General features: G+C 48.0%; 1 protein-coding gene across 1 annotated transcript in view; it reads right to left on the reverse strand.

The window, feature by feature from the left end:
- LOC132582994 (vomeronasal type-2 receptor 26-like) overlaps positions 1–6188 on the reverse strand; it is an 8078-nt gene extending 1890 nt beyond the window's left edge. Inside the window, exons 1-2 of the mRNA XM_060254658.1 lie at positions 5429–6188; positions 3060–3194 (exon numbers count right to left, since the gene is read on the reverse strand). Of these exons, the coding sequence (XP_060110641.1) occupies positions 3060–3194; positions 5429–6188 (895 nt within the window). The remainder of the gene's footprint in view (positions 1–3059; positions 3195–5428) is intronic.
- Between the last annotated feature and the right edge of the window lie 11785 nt (positions 6189–17973).

Raw genomic sequence — 17973 nt, forward strand, 5'->3', positions numbered from 1 at the left:
TTGCTTATTCATTCATTCATTGAAGTAGCACCAGTAGTTTGTTAGGCAATGCAAGACACCAAGTGGAGGTTTCTTCCATGACCAAATCAAGACTACATTCTGCCACACATTTAGGATAAGATATAATTTGAGACAGACAGGGCAGTCTTGAAGTGAATTGGTGAACGGGCAGTAAATAAAAACATTTAGACTCAGAAGTACTGTCAAGTCTGTCTAAAACTCTGGCTCAACCATTGAGCATTCTTGGTAAAAACCAAATGCTGCTAGCACACCCTCTCCCTACCCCCCTCCTTTCCCGTAGAGAGTATACTTGCTTTGTAATGGAAATATGGGAAAGTCTTATCTGTGCATTCTCAGCCCTGCCTCCCTTCCGTGAGCCAGGAGCCTAAAGTGATCAAGGCCATGCAGGACTAATCAACATGAGAACGACTCTGTAACATCTATGTGTGAATGCTCCCTGCATAGTCCCCCCTCCTAAGAAATCCATATAAGTATCCCTTATATGCAATGTATCTACAGTATGTTCTTTAGTCTTTTCAAACCTTGGCTCAGGCCACAAGTATCAGTATCAATAAAGTAGCTTTTTGTATCAACAATGACTCATTATTGAATCTGCCGACTTGACATTTTGAAAAGACTCCCTTTCTGAAGCTCAACCACCCTGGCAAATTTGTAACCAGATGGCCGAAAAGATTCCGGGAGAAGGGGAACTTCCCAATGAGGAGGGAGAGCCGGAGGCCCCTTGGCACGTCTCGGACACCAGGAGAGCCGCCGTCTCTCCTCCACAGTTCCAGCTCATGGTTACCCCTCGGCAGTATCAGCCGCGGACATCCACCACCACCATGGATGAGGCGCCGGTCCGCCGGGACGCCATCATGACCCGCCACATGAGGAGGATGCGGATGACCGAGCCGGAGCCCACCAACCCGAGCACCATCAAGCCGGGCGAGGTGGACACCATCATCGTTGTTCCAGTGCCGGAGGATGACCCCGAAGGTGCAGAGGCCACTGCTGAGGGACATGCACGAGGAGGATGTGCGCATGTTCCGGGCCATGGTTTGAAGGAAGTAGATGAGGTGATCAGAAGGCTGAAGGACAAGATGCAAGCGATGACCGCACAGATCTCCCATGCCCTGGGATTGGCAGGGCCCCCCAGGCTCGGGCCCCCGTGGCTCCACCACTGGCGCCGGCGGCTCTGCCCGCGAGGGGGCTGATACAACGGCAAGCAGCCCCCGCAGCTCCGAGAGACGGGGGGCGAAGCAGAGAGCTGGAGGCCACCTTCGACAGGGATCCAGAGGAGGTGGACTACTTCGCCATCCAAGCGAACAGCTACATGTATTATTGGGGGAACACCTTCCCCGATGAATTCAGCAGGGTGGATTACCTAGGGTCAAAGCTGAAGGGGGCTGCAAAGAGGTGGTATGTAAGCCTGTACGAGGCCATGAGCCCTGAGCTGGACTATGTGCAAACTTTCCTCCAGGCTCTAATGGCCCAATACGAAGACCCCCTCCAGGAGACAAGCGCTCTGGCAGCCCTGAGGGACATGCAGCAGGGGTCCCAATCCATACGAGAATACGCCTCAGAGTTCCGGGTGAATGCCGCCAAAGTCTGGGGGTGGAGTGAGCTGATGAAAATCAAACACTTCACCCAGGGCCTGAACGCCAGCGTACTGGATCAGGCCCTCACCCAAGCTAGACCCACCATCCTGGTGGGGTGGATACAGCTAGCTGGAGAAGTTGAGACCAACATGAAGCCCGTGGTGATGCAGCATCAGCACCAGTCCGGGAAGGGCCCCCAGAAGCCTCCCCTCCTTAAGGCCGAGCCCAAGAAACCCATGGGAGCAGGAGGAACGCCTGGGGGGCCACACAAATGCTTCAGGTGTGGTGACCCAAAACACCTAGCCTCCAACTGCCTTGCTCCCCTGAAAACCCCACAAGGGGGGACAAAGACCAACGTCCCGACTCCTAAGAAGCCGCCCAGTCACCCTAAGGAAGCGGCAAAAAGTAACCTCGCCGCAATAGAAGAACCGGAGGAGGAGGTGTGGAGTAGTGTGCCGCAGGGCTCAGTACTGGGTCCCATGCTCTTTAACTTGTTCATAAATGATTTAGAGTTGGGAGTGAGCAGTGAAGTGGCCAAGTTTGCGGATGACACTAAATTGTTCAGGGTGGTGAGAACCAGAGAGGAACTCCAAAGGGATCTGTTGAGGCTGGGTGAGTGGGCATCAACGTGGCAGATGCGGTTCAATGTGGGCAAGTGCAAAGTAATGCACATTAGGGCCAAGAATCCCAGCTACAAATACAAGTTGATGGGGTGTGAACTGGCAGAGACAGACCAAGAGAGAGATCTTGGGGTCATGGTAGATAACTCGCTGAAAATGTCAAGACAGTGTTCATTTGCAATAAAAAAGGCCAACGCCATGCTGGGAATTATTAGGAAGGGAATTGAAAACAAATCAGCCAGTATCATAATGCCCGGGTATAAATCGATGGTGCGGTCTCATTTGGAGTACTGTGTGCAGTTCTGGTCGCCGCACCTCAAAAAGGATATTATAGCATTGGAGAAAGTCCAGAAAAGGGCAACTAGAATGATTAAAGGGCTGGAACACTTTCCCTATGAAGAAAGGTTGAAACGCTTGGGACTCTTTAGCTTGGAGAAATGTCAACTGCGGGGTGAGATGATAGAGGTATACAAGATAATGCATGGGATGGAGAAAGTAGAGAAAGAAGTACTTTTCTCCCTTTCTCACAATACAAGAACTCATGGGCATTCGATGAAATTGCTGAGCAGACAGGTTAAAACGGATAAAAGGAAGTACTTCTTCACCCAAAGGGTGATTAACATGTGGAATTCACTGCCACAGGAGGTGGTGGCGGCCACAAGCATAGCCACCTTCAAGAGGGGTTTAGATAAAAATATGGAGCAGAGGTCCATCAGTGGCTACATTTGCCACTGTGTGACACAGAGTGTTGGACTGGATGGGCCACTGGCCTGATCTAACATGGCTTCTCTTATGTTCTTATCTGAATCAATGTAGAATGCTTGTGCACTCTGTTACCTACCCACATGGTTTGAAATCTTTCCTTGTGGACACGGAGCACAATCGTAGCAGCAGAATTTCTTCCCTTCCTTCTTCTTCTTGTGATAGCCAGGCGGGCAGTAATCATTGCACAAGGAAAGGGGCACCCCCTGCTCCACTCAAAAGACAGAAAGTTTGGGTAGAAGCAAATAGGTTCTTGCTCATTAATTGATAGGGAAATAAACAACTAGACAGCTGCATTAGAAGAATAGAAGATTTATTGCACCTTGCAAGTCCTTCCCTCATCTCAGCTGACCATATTTTTGCATGCTGTTGTCTGGTTGAACAATAGTGAATGGGAAGAAAGAAACTTACTTCATTCCCCCCCTGCTCCAACGGATAGCATAAACTGTATCTGGCTGTGCCATAAAAAAAGATGGTTTTTTAAAAAATGTATCCAAAGTAGGTGACCTGCAAAGAGGGCATCTGATCTCCCCTCCACCATAACTTCTTCCTTTGAAAGCATCCTCAGCCTTTCTCTTTTTCCTGCCTCCTACTTCCCTTTTCAATCTACCTTTATCTTCCTCCATCATGGTCTGTAGTTTTCCCTCCTTCCCTGTTTCCTTTGCAGCTGTCCAAGTTGTTACAGTGCCAACCACTGGACCCAATCCCGTAGTATGGTGAGGATATCCAGCACTGCATAATCCCTTGTATCACCGTCCCCGCACTATTTTCTCTTTTACCTCCTTCTGGCAAACCCTATTCCCTCACCTTCTCCTGCTTCCTTTTCTCTTTCTGACCCACAAACTATTTCTATCTGCTCTCCTTCAGCTATATGTATTATTTATTTACTTCATATATGCTTCACTCCCCCCACCCCCCACGCCCTGACTGGGAATCCAAAGCATCTAGCATCATTCTTCTCTTTGTCATTAAATGTCTATGAGTTCTCATATTGTGAGAAAGGAAGAAAATACTTCTTTCTCAACCTTCTCTGTCCCATGTATAATCTTGTAGACCTCTATCATGTCACCCCTCAGTCATTGTTTCTCCAAGCTAAAGAGCCCCAAGCGTTTTAATCCTTTTCCATAGGGAAAGTGTTCCAACCCTTTAATCATTATAGTTGCCCTTTTCTGCACCTTTTCCAATGCTATAGTATCTTTTTTGAGGTGCAGAGACCAGAATTGTACACAATATTCCAAATGAGGCCGCACCATCAATTTATACAGGGGCATTATGATACTGGCTGATTTGTTTTCAATTCCCTTCCTAATCATTCCCAGCATGGTGTTGGCCTTTATTACAATCGCACACTGTCTTGACAATTTCAGTGAGTTATCTACCATGACCCCAAGATCTCTCTCTTGGTCAGTCTCTGCCAGTTCACACCCCACCAACTTCTATTTATAGTTAGGATTTTTGGCCCCAGTGTGCATTCCTTTGCACTTGGCCATATTGAACCTCATTTGCCATGTTTATGTATATAATAATTGTTTAGATTTTTAACTATAAATTATGAAATGTTAATTTTAATGCTTAATTTTATATTTTATGTTAGTTTTACATGTTGTAAGATTTGGGAGTTATACCCATCAATGCTTGGGGATTTTTTTTGGGGGGGGATGGGGACATAACTGGGATGTTTCTCAGGTTTGCAGAAAATTTCCTCCTGTCTGTTTACTTTTCCAATTTTCATCTTTATGTGTCCACAGAACTTGCCGCATTGAAGATTATAGCTATTGATGATATGAGAGTGAGAAGGAGAGATATTCTGAAGTTTAATAATGTTAGAACTCTTCTTAGATTTTGTATCCCAGAATTTTTAATGATACACATTAGAATGAAAGAAAGACAGGGTCCAGATATGGAGCAAAGAAAACTTTCAGAGCCCACATCACCCATATGAAGATTGGAGTTTCCCAACAAAATATACTTTAAACCATACTTGGCTCATATTCCTTGGCCATGAAATCATTTCCTTTTGAATGATGAATGATGAATTGGGATTCACTCTTCCAACTTTCACTCTAAGAAAGGACTTGTTTGGGAAGGTGATGAAGTTTGTTATGTCAAATCCAGTTCCCATTTCTCTCTTTGCATTAAAAGACATGGCTTCTCCTTCTGAGTTATTAAACACAATGCCTTGAAGGATTGGATGGAGCTGGTTGAAACCAAGAGGAAGAATAAAGTCATTTATAACTATTTCTATTCAGGCAAATCATATAAAAGGAAATTCTTTTCTTCTTAACACCCCCGCCCCGATGCCAACATAGATCTGGTTAACGGTGGTTCAGAATAGACCAAATTAGGTATTATTTCCCATCCATTGATGGAAACATGTTTTTTTCAAAAAAAATGGTGGAGAGATTACCTGCCAAGGTTGTAGATCTGGAAACTCAATAATTTTCCTACCCGGAATTGCTCTGTAGATGGATCTGGATGAGTACACAGCATACAATGCATGTGCCACAGCATAGACTGCATTATAGATGCTGTAACTATGACCACTCATGTCCATTTCAAAAACTGCGCTAGGGAGGTTCACTAGCCTCTCCTCTCCAGTACATGCATCCGGGATCTTCATTCCCTTCTGGAGACTCTGAAGAGTACAATCAAAGGCTTGTTCCCAAAAGGTCTCTAGAAAACAATCTACTTTTTCCCACTTAGGGTTTACATTCTGAAGAAATGTCTGAAATCCAGCTACTTCATTTGAGTGAGCTGTGAAGGAAATTGCACCATCAAAGTATTGGAAGTCCCAGTGCTTTTGACTACCTACTAATGCAAAATCAACCTGGCCTGTCAGAATCCACACCTTTCTGTAGGAGGCATTTTCTTTATATCCAGGATCTCCTAGGAGCATACAAGTGATAAATATCAGAAAGGTTCTTGATTCTCCATAGAAGATGTATGCATTGGCTTTGCTTTCTGTGAAAGGTCGATATATAGTTGATAATATCTCATTAACATCAAATATTTTGTTCACTCCAATAGTGTTTGGACATCTTTCAGTGAAGTCTGAACAGATTCCATGTTTGGAAAGCAGTGGCTCCAGGACTTTCAAGAAATGTTCTCCATTGTCATTATCCACAGCAAACAGCCCGACCCACATCCAGCCAAAATGCTGAAGCAGCCAGATAATCCCCATGTACTGAAGTTCATCATTTGATACCATGCGGTAAAAAGAATGGAACAGTTTTGTATCCCTCTCCTCTGGGGGAAATGAACCATACGTGAGCTAAAAGGAAAGTTCAGATATTCTACAATTAATTGTGTGGGGTGTTGGCACGCTTGATCCTCTTCATACAATGAATAGTTGTTGGAAGTAGTTGATGACTTCATCAACAATTGAGTTACACTGAGTGGAAATTCTAGCTGGAAACAAAGTGCTCTTTTGACCACTGCCACCCTCTTGCATCAAGTGAAGATACAAGATAACAACATATGCAACAAAACTAATTACATTAAAATGGCAAGTCTGTAACATGAAGCTATTTCATGAACTTTGAAGAACAGGTTATATTAAGAAAGTCAATGCCAGCTTGGAGAAACCTTGGAGATTTTGAAGAGGAGTTTGTTGAAGGATTGGGATGAGGACCAAAGCAGGATCAGCAGGAATGTGATGCTGTAGAGAACTCAAGGCCTCACCTGGAGGCAAGGAACCTAAACTGTAACAAAGGCACTTCATCTGGGATCTGGGACAACTTCATCATGGTTCCTGATATGGCTGGAATGACCACAAGCTTTGTTTATTCCAGCCTGAAACTCAAATCTCTGCTGAGAAGTGTTATACCACATCCCAACTACCCCATGCCATTCAAGAAAACAAAGGTAGAGGTGATGCTAGTCAGAACCAAGAGTGTCCCTTCCAGAACCCATTGTGTCAATCCGGCTAATGATTGACAGAATGGGTTCTCTCTCTTCTTCACCAAAATTAAAAAAAAAATAACAAAAGAAATGTGAAATGTGTGTTCCTTCCGGAACCCATTTTGTCAATCCAGCTAATGATTTAGAAACAGCCCTTTATGCATTGATGAGACACAGTGTTCTGCAATTATCCCTACTTGAGTTCTAGCCATTAGCCAGTCAGGCCCTGCAATTCCTATTTATGGCCTAACCAGTTGTCGAACTGGGACAGGAGTCCCAACCTCTTTGAGACTGTGGGCACAACATGACTTCTTTCCCATTCTTGGGACAACTGCTCAGTTCACTAGTGACTTCTCATGGCTCATTTGAAGCAGGGAATTTGGCTTCACTGGATTCATTAATGAACCTATCAGAAATAGCTATGGGAAAGAAATATCCTTGAAGGACCTATCCTAACTCCTACTTCCTGATACTTCTTGGCTGTCTGATGTAACCTTCCTTTTTTTGGTACTTTTGCAAATCACACAAACTTGATTTTGCTGTTTGTTATAATTGCCCCCCTAGTCGGAATAAAGAGGCTGACACAGAATGTTGGGAAACGGGCCACTTTATTTAATTAACACAATTAACACGGCAAGGGCAACCTGCGGTGGGACAAGCCCTGGGGTCTTCCTCAGACCCCGCCAAGTCCCATGAAGGGCGAGTCACCCTGCCCCCAGCACGAGCCATATGATTCTGGCTAATGCCCGGCCGGCCAGGCCAAAAACCTCCCCTAAACTTCTGCCCCAATACCCAGAAGGAGGCGAATTTAGGAGGAGGCATGAATACGATCCGCATTATACAGCATTGAGCCGTAAAGCCCATCTGCCGCTCCTGCGTATCGACTGCACGAACAGGTGCAGCTGCCTGGGTGCTCGCCTGCAAGGTATAAACCCCTTGCACCTTCTGCCAAGTGACCGAAATTAAACCCAAACCTTTTACCTAATATCCACACCACTGTCAGTAGTACAAGGTAGGCAAAAAACACCCCACCACAGGCCAATCAGGTGAGATGAAAAATTCCTACCTGCCCCCTAATAAGACGACCGGTCAAACCTGTACTACACAGGGTGGGTGGGTGGGCCGAGAGCGGCAACGTGACTGATCTGTGAGGGCGGGGCCGAGGCTACATACAGCCCCGACGCTCCGCCCAACAGCCACTCCCGGATGGAGGGAAGCTCAAGCGCAGCCTCCCCTCCTTCCAGGGAGGCAAAAGGCGGCCCCGTGGCGTGCAGCCGCTTTGCGGCGCGGCCTTTGCGGGGCTGAATTGCCCCCCTAGTCGGAATAAAGAGGCTGACACAGAATGTTGGGAAACGGGCCACTTTATTTAATTAACACAATTAACACGGCAAGGGCAACCTGCGGTGGGACAAGCCCTGGGGTCTTCCTCAGACCCCGCCAAGTCCCATGAAGGGCGAGTCACCCTGCCCCCAGCACGAGCCATAAGATTCTGGCTAATGCCAGGCCGGCCAGGCCAAAAACCTCCCCTAAACTTCTGACCCGATACCCAGAAGGAGGCAAATTTAGGAGGAGGCATGAATACGATCCGCATTATACAGCACTGAGCCGTAAAGCCCATCTGCCGCTCCTGCGTATCGACTGCACGAACAGGTGCAGCTGCCTGGGTGCTTGGCTGCAAGGTATAAACCCCTTGCACCTTCTGCCACCGCCAATGCCAAGCCTCTGCTTAGGCAATGGCGCCCCACAGAGCAGCCAAGGCCGCCCACCCCTGCCAAATGTCGTGAAAGAAGGCCCGCTTACCCACATCGGCAGATGAATCACATCTGGCCGGCACTGCCCCCACATGCCCTTCCTACCAGGAGGAAGAAGGAAGGTACCCAGACCTTCACCAAGGCCACCACAGGGCCAGATGCCTTCCGTCAAGCCTGCTCGACCCCGCCGGGTCCCGAGTGTCCAGCCAGACCAGTGTAAAAGGCGCCCAGTTAGTCGGACTCCAGGCCACCCCCCCCACGATGGCTCGGAGCTCCGCCACCAACTTTACAAACCAAAAAGGGGGGGGCTGCCCCACCAAACCCCGATCATTCCCACAAGGGGAATGCAAACAGCGGAAGGTACCCAGACCAACCCCCAAAGGCCACCACAGGGCCAGGTAGGCTTCCGTCTGGCCCGCTCGACCCAACCAGGCCCAAGCAGACAGCCAGACTCTAAAGTGGCGGCCAGGTGAGTTGGAATCCAGGCCACCCCCACACGATGGCCCGGAGCTCCACCACCGGCTTAGACAAAAACGAGGGGGGGGCTGTCCCTCCCACTCCGATCAGTCCCACTAAGGTGAATGCTGAAAAAGGAAGGTACCCAGACCGACCACCAAGGCCACCACAGGGCCAGATAACCTTTCGACTGGCCCGCTCAACCCAACCAGGCCCGAGCAGCTGGCCAGACCTACCAATAATTGACGGCCAGAGGGGTCGGACTCCAGGCCACCCCCACACGATAGCCCAAAGCTCAGCACCGCTTTCAATAACGGTGGGAGCCACGGCCAACTCATCCCCAGGCACCACAGCGTTCCGCCACAGCCCGCACCAACAGCACCAAGGCTTTCGCTGGAAACTAATCCGCCTACCCTGGCGTGACACCCACCTCTTGCTGGTCAGACCTAGAAAGCCCACTGGTGCAGCCGTGGCGTGGCCCACATTTGGAAAATGTTGCGGATCCTACACCAAGTCCATACCCTTAACCCGGGCCAGACCCATAACCGCCTGAAATGACTTAACGAGGGGGGGGTGACTCTGTACACTCCCCCCTCCAGCCAAAGCGTTGACGCTTACACCTTCACACACCGGCCCCATTCAGGGACGAATAAGCAACAAGTGCCCATAACCACTGATCCGGTAGATCGGCATACCTGCAGCCCAACTCTTCCAAATTTTACGTCCCTATGTGATGCCCAGACCACCAATCATTCCGGGCAGCCAAATTGGCCTCTAGCCGAAGGATGTCAAAAACAAAAGTCGGCGCGACCGCAGAAAATCGTGCCGTCTCATGGCCTGAGCTGTCTCAGGCAAACCCGGTTAAACCTCCTAGTACGAACGGCGAGGAGGCTCGCCATGCGCATCCTGCACACCCAGCTCATGCAACAACCTTTCAACCACTTAGGACTCTAAATCCCCGACTGGATTTGAAACGCTAATCGTCTTGCTAAAAAGCCAAGGCGGCCAACTATGCCAGATAGGCCTCACCTTTAGGCCCAATATCAATCTGAAGCACACAGAATGACATACAACCACCGCAACATTGGGTCGACTATCCCGACAGCGCGTACGTCTGCCCGTCCTACCTCGTCGAGTGACAAGCTCGGCACCTGCCGTGTACCAGGGGACAAGGTAACACAACTGCCCTGCCACTATCGCCTAGCGAGCAACAATGACTCCCGGAAAATTGGTTCCAGCAGAAAATCTGCCTCAAACCACCGACATAATGCTCATCCCTTGTCCAGACAATATGACCATCGCGAATAACAGTCCCGTGTTATGCTTATCCTGAAAAAACAACACCTCTACTGAGGCATCGTAGAGTAAAGCCATTACCGCGTTCATTACTGGCATGGACTTAAATATCAACGATTAAACAACGGATGCTGCCGGCCAACTGACGCAACCAGCTGTACGCCCATTAGCCGTCCGTGCCCCCAGATCCCTAATTACCACAACAATAGAAAAACACAAAATGCTGGGTTCCCGCACATCCCCAGTACTACTAATGCCGGTGCTACCGACCAGCACTCCAGTGCCGCCGGCAAAGAACCTGAAACCGGACGACCCGGCCGCTCCAGAGGATACCGGAAGGACACTTCACAGAATGCCCTTGCGCCAAACGGAACGGCATCCAACAATTGCCAGAAAAAGATGACCCGACAACAAGCCACTGCGGAAACTAGCTGTTAATGTGCAGCACGATGGGGGGGGGCAGAGGGACTGTATGGCGCTGAAAGACACCACAATCCAACTCCCCCCGAGGCCACCATTCTAACGGTGAAATCAGGCTCAACAAGCTTAAGAAACTAACCGCACTACATGCCCTCCAGTATAATGGTTGTGAGTCGTTACCGAGCTGTTGTGCTCCCGTCGGGATTCACGAAACCAACAGTACCAAGTACAGTTCAATCCCCGCTGAAATTAAAGAATGAACCCCGGGGGAGAACCCTTCGGACAGCCTCAACACTACGATGTACGAAAAAAGGGGGGGAGGGGCAACCGCCCCGGCACACAAAGGCGACCTAACCACACAAAGGCGCCACCCGCACCTAATTCCCAATTTTTTGGCCCCCGCTGACATAATAGTCTGCCTCAACTCAGACCCGACCGACTACTCCTCATGCAGCTTGCCCGGGAAAACCCAATTAGCAGGGCCGTTGTTATCCACTTCCGATTGGAAGGAACTTGCCCTTTCTTAGACCCATTGAAAGAAAACCAACCATTTCGACCGGAATTACCGTCGCCACGCCCACACAGGTAATTAACCCGTAACCGATACAGCTGCCTTATAATGCCTCGTACCACCGAACCGCCACAGTCAGCAGCATCCCACCGAACCAGTGGCGGCTCGCCGAATCCGAAACAAAGATCCATACGCCCATCTGCCCGGACCCTCTTTAGTAGGGTACACCTTACATCGAACCTGGGACCCTGCACATCAAGTAGCTGCTCAGCCAGTGGGAAACCGACCCGGAAGAAAGCGGGACGGTTAGCGAAGAAGAAAGCATAAGCCAGGCGGAAGGCCAGCAGCATCCCCATCTCCAGCCGTAAGGAATGGCCAGCCTGACAATGGCGCCCTTTACTTGGGTGGGCAGGGGACCCCATCCACAAACCATGGCAGACCAATCTCCAAAACCCCCGAAGAAATCTCCACTGCCTACCTCCCCAACAAGAACTCGGTCTTCCTTAGAGGTCTCCCATTTGAGGCAATGACCTTAACAAGCCCTGCATGGCAACCTCCATACCAGTCATGGACGACCCGTCCGGCCACAGGGACTGACAGGACTCAGCCAGCCCAGACTAACCGACTCAGGGGAACTTCATCACGGCAGGGGAAGCCCGGCCTTTCCCTATTCAGTTCCCCACCAGCAAACGATCCATAAGACATAAGAGAAGCCACGTTGGATCAGGCCCGACGGCCCATCCAGTCCCACACTCTGTGTCACAGAAGAACATAAGAGAAGCCAGCGGGATCATGCCTATGGCCCAACCCCTTTGTGTCACAGAAGAACATAACAGAAACCATGTTGGATCGGCACATGGCCCATCCACTCCATGTCACAGAAGAACATAAGAAAAGTCATGCTGGATCAGGCCAATGGCGCATCCAGTCCCTCACTCTGTGTCACATAAGAGAAGCCATGTTGGATCAGGCCAATGACCCATCCAATCCATCACTCTGTGTCACGGGAAAAACATAAGAGAAGCCATGTTGGATCAGGCCAATGGCCCGTCCAGTCCAACATTCCATGTCACATAAGAACATAAGAGGAGCCATGCTGGATCAGGCCAATGACCCATCCAGTCCAACACTCCGTGTCCATAAGAACATAAGAGAAACCCTGTAGGATCAGGCCAGTTGCCCGTCCAGTCCAACATTCTGTGTCACATAAGAACATAAGAGGAGCCATGCTGGATCAGGCCAATGACCCATCTAGTCCAACACTCCGTGTCCCTAAGAACATAAGAGAAACCCTGTAGGATCAGGCCAGTTGCTCGTCCAGTCCAACATTCTGTATCACATAAGAACATAAGAGGAGCAATGCTGGATCAGGCGAATGGCCCATCCAATCCAACACTCCATGTCTCCTAAGAACATAAGAAAAGCCCTGTAGGCTCAGGCCAGTGGCCCACCCAGTCCAACATTCTGTGTCACATAAGAACATAAGAGGAGCCATGCTGAGTCAGGCCAATGTCCCATCCAATCCAACACACCGTGTCTCATAAGAACCTAAGAGAAGCCCCGCTGGATCAGGCCAGTGGCCCATCCAGTCCAACGCTCCATACCCCATAGGAACATAATAGAAACCACCTTGGATCAGGCCAATGGCCCATCCAATCCGACACTCTGTGCCACCTAAGTGCATAAGAGAAGCCATGCTGGATTGGGCCAGCGGCCCATCCCATCACACACTCTGCGTCACATAAGAACACAAGCGAAGCCATGCTGGATCAGGCAAATAGGCCCTTCCGATCCACCACTCCGTTACACAGACAAACATAAGAGAGGCCATGTAGGACCCGGCCCGCGGCCCATCCGGTCGAGCACTCTGCGTCACCGAAGAACATAAGAGGAGCCATGCCAGGCCAGGCCGATGGCCCACCCAGTCAAACGCTCCGCGACACACAGTGGGCGCCCAGGAAGGTACTGCCCCTTCCCCCAATAGACCCCCCTTTGCTCCTAAAACATACACCTTCGAAGAAGGGTGGTAAGGAACCGACCCCAACGAGTCGCGGCCCGAGACTGCGGCTACTTGCAAGCGGCGGGCGGGGGAGGGGGGGGAGGTGGGGGGCAAAAGAGAATAAAAACCTTTCCAGACCCCCCTGCCCACCGGCCAACCGCTCAGCTTCGTCCCGCTCGTTCAAAGGCCCTTCAGCCCTCAGGCCAAACGCCTCGATCCACTCCCCATGGGAGCTCGTGGCCCCGACCCCGTCCAGGTCCTCCACAGAGCCATCCAGCCCGATGCGGCCTGCATCCGCTCTCGGCCTCATACACCAGGGACCTCCGACCAGTCCGAGAGCAGCAACGCGACTGATCTGTGAGGGCGGGGCCGAAGCTACAAACAGCCCCGACGCTCCACCCGACAGCCACTCCCGGATGGAGGGAAGCTCCAGCGCAGCCTCCCCTCCTTCCAGGGAGGCAAAAGGCGGCCCCGTGGCGCGCAGCCGCTTTGCGGCGCGGCCTTTGCGGGGCCGAACTCTCTCTTCATCACCAGAATTAAAAAAAATAACAAAAGAAATGTGAAATTAAACACCACACAGTATACTTCCTACCTGTGGAATCTTATAAAGACCAAAGATATCTGCCATTTGAAAGGAGGTATCAGAGGAAAGTCCACCAATGACAGCCATCAGGTTTTTATGAGTGTCACACATATAATTGGGGAAGCTTCGATGTATCTTGAAGATAAGGTCAAAAGAGCTACGATAGGTCACTCTTGCATCATAATAGCTATCAGAGATGTGGAAGCCAAGTGTAATATTGGGTAAGATCTGGGTATTCGCATTGACCTCACTGATAGCGAATTCCAAGGCCAGGACATGCTGGTACAACTTAGTCACGACACTGTGGATAGACAAGGGTTATTTTATGCGATAATTCTGTAATGCACCACATTTTATCATACTATTGATCATTTTGTCTCTGACTGAATTAATTCAATAAAAGGCTATTTTAAATATTTTACTGATTTTTTTCTAAGATATTAAACATTTCTTTATTTACATGAAATAACATTTGGCTTATCTAGAATGTACTGCTCTATGAATTTCTTTAGGAAATAAAAATAGGAGAAACTGGTTTTTGCCAGCTCAAAGCAGTGAACGATGAAAGAATGGAAGAAGCTAAACTGGTGGGAAAGAAGACCTCGGAAAAGCAGAACAGAAAACAGGTGCATGCAAACATTCTACAACAAAGGAAGCAGTTTCACTAAAGGACTCTTATTTCTAAGAGCCAGTTTGGTGTAGTGGTTAAGTGTGCTAACTCTTATCCGGGAGAACCGGGTTTGATTCCCCACTCTTCCACTTGCACCTGCTAGCATGGCCTTGGGTCAGCCGTAGCTCTGGCAGAGGTTGTCCTTGAAAGAGCAGCTGCTGTGAGAGCCCTCTCCAGCCCCACCCACCTCACAAGGTGTCTGTTGTGGGGGAGGAAGGTAAAGGAGATTGTGAGCCGCTCTGAGACTCTTCGGAGTGGAGGGCGGGTTATAAATCCAATATCTTCTTCTTTTAATATGGCCTATTTTGAATTCAGTAAAGAAATGGTTTTATTGCTTTCCAGGATGTTATAAATGACTGGCAATCCTAATAAACATTTATTCTATATTCCACCTCAAATCCCATGCCTTGATTTTGGTCATCGGCAATATTGTTATTGTTGTTGGCCTTCAAGTCACAGCTGAATTAAGGTGACACTATAGAATTTTCAAGACAAGAGATGTTCAGAGGGGGTTTGCTATCGCCTGCTTCCATTTCATGACTCTGGTGTGCCTTGGTGGTCTCCTATCCAAACACTCATCAGGGCCCACCCTGCTTAGCTTCCAAGGTCTGACAAAAAAGGGCTAACTTGGGCTATCCAGGTAATGGTCATCAACAAAATGATAATCCAGATTTAATGCTTACAAACTATAGGTACTGAAAGAATCGTTTCCCACAATATTGTGCTCATACCATTTTGGTTGTCACTAACAGATTCCTATTTAGACTTTGCATTCCTGGCTTCAATTGCTAGAAATAAGGTCTCAAAAGTGCATTTGTCTAGAACGTTGAATACATTTTGCCTGCATTTCTTTTCACTACAGGGCAACATCACATAACAGAATATTTCTTACTTTTCCAGCTCAGATATTTTTGAGAAGTATTATTTTCTGGTTTTGCAATACTGTCTGGTGTAATAAGAGCCCCGTGGCGCAGAGTGGTAAAGCTGTAGTACTGCAGTCGGAGCCCTCTGCTCATGACCTGAGTTCGATTCCAGCAGAAGCTGGTTCAGGTAGCTGGCTAGAGGTTGACTCAGCCTTACTTCCTTCTGAGGTCAGTAAATTGTGTACCCAGCTTGCTGGTTGGAAAGTGTAGATGACTGGTGAAGGCAATGGCAAACCACCCCGTAAAAAGGTTTGCTGTGAAAACGCTGTGAAAGCTGCGTCACCCCAGAGTCGGAAACGACTGGTGATTGCACAGGGGACCTTTCCTTTCCTTTTCCTGGTGTAATATATCATCTACACATTCTTTATATATTTCTCATTTTTATATTTACCTACATTTCTTAATATCTTTATGTAAAATGTACCATTTTTCTTTGAAATGCTAATCAATAGATCTTCCCCCCCCCACCAGGGCTTTCAACTGCATGTATTAATAAACTATGTTGACACACAGAGATCGTAGACAATACTTTTAACAGCTTTTCCAGTACATTAAGGAAGGTTTCCTTTTTAAAGACTAAAATAATCTGATTTATGGCTATTTAATGATATAAACCCGCACATTTCAAGTCACTGACATTTCAGAAGACATATCTTGCTTGCTTTTTGTGCAGCTTCTCAGCCTTTTGGCGAAGATCAAGTGTGTGTTTGGCAGCAATCTTTAGTCCTTATCTACGAGTCCAATTATTCTCAAATCCATCCAAAGATTAGACAGTCCTAGATCAAAGGCCTGCACAAATTATTTCCCTGGTAGGACCAGCATAAGTACTGTTTTTAATCTAAATTGCTTCCCACTTGGAAGCAAAATAGTATTTTTCAATATTGGATATGACCATTTTGCCTTGTGGTCGAGATTTTTCTTTTATCCTTGTCTGAATGCCAAGTTTCTTATTTCTCCAGATAGACTTATTAAATAAAAAGAGTATGCTAGATAGCAAGGATTTGTTTACAAGCAATGAAAAGTTCATAAATACAAATACAATTCTAGGTTTAAAAAAATCATTGTTTAGGTATCTACACTGTCTTAACCAAACTGGCATTTGAACAATCTCCCCCACTCTTTTTCAGTGAGTTTGGATTTCCCTTAGTTACACCATTCAAGTGGTAGCAATGTATAGAAATATCACAGAAACTGTATGTGGTTTTGGTGCTTCTAAAATATTCTTTATAACTAAGAAGGTTGCCAGCTTCCCCCCAACGAACGGTGAGGGATGGGGGGTTTGGTTTGCCAGATCCAAGCTGGAAATTTGGGGATGCAGACTGGGGAGGACAGGGATCACAGTAGGGTGCAAAGACAAAGAGTCCACCCTCCAAAGCATCACTGAACTGATCACTGTAGTCATGGAGATGAGCCTTACTTCTGGGAGATTCCTAGGTTCCAACTGACAGCTGGCATCTTTCCTACCTGCCCTGGTCCTGCTTTCCAAAACAGAGATTCTGTTGTGGGAGAAGAAAGTCAACATTCTTTGTAACAAACAATAGTGAACAATAGCCACAAAATGATTTGAAGGGTAGGGACGCAAGTCTGGGAGCACTTTCTTCGAGCATCCTGCCTATTGTATATATAATTCACAGGTTTTTTAATCTGAGTTCATAGAAAGACCAAAGAGGTGTCATTCCTTACTTGGGAACCTCAAACAAGTCCGGTGAAGGGTTTTTCCTGAAGTTCAGGTCACAAAACACATAGCCGATCTGAGAAACAATCCCACCAAGGAGGAAGTTCCCTGGCTGGTACAACTCATGGAGGTCAGGGAGGGCATCTCTCAGAGGGCACTTGTCTGATTTGCTGGTTGTCGCGGTCCGTAGAAATGACATGATCATGAATGCTACCATCTGATGGCAAAATTTCCCCACAGATACTGCTCCTCCTGGTTTCATCCTCAGTACTGGCTTAACCCAAACAGTATCTTGGCTTCATTAATACCCTTTGGACAAAGAAGCACATCCACATTCCTTGCAGCATCAACTGGATACCAGAGGCCACCTGAGTCTGCCAAAGCTTTGGTTTCTCTTGCACCTAATCAAAGCAAAATTGGAGAATTCAAACTGACAGAGCCCTGCCCCTGCTGAGCCTTTTCTCCAGCTGTTAATGGTGAAGGAGTTTTTAAACATCACAGTCTTGCTGGATTACTGCTTATTTCCCTAGTTTCTTTAGAAAATCCTCAGCTGTAGCTGCAGGAACAAATTACAGTGATTTAGATCATTCAAGGGGGGATAATTGCCACAGTGAGCATTGAGGTCTGAGAGGTGCCACAACTTGGTTTAATTGATTGTTCCAGATGTGGCCCCCAGTTTCTTGTGCTTCCTCAGCAGGACATCTGATTACCTGCTGTGATTTGGGAAATGTCATGAAGAATTGGGGGGGGGGGGTGATACTGTGGAGGCCAGGGTTTGAGTAGCAGAAGGAACTCAGCAAGGATATGAA

The sequence above is a fragment of the Heteronotia binoei genome, chromosome 15, assembly GCF_032191835.1.
Source record: "Heteronotia binoei isolate CCM8104 ecotype False Entrance Well chromosome 15, APGP_CSIRO_Hbin_v1, whole genome shotgun sequence".
Classification (NCBI taxonomy): domain Eukaryota; kingdom Metazoa; phylum Chordata; class Lepidosauria; order Squamata; family Gekkonidae; genus Heteronotia; species Heteronotia binoei.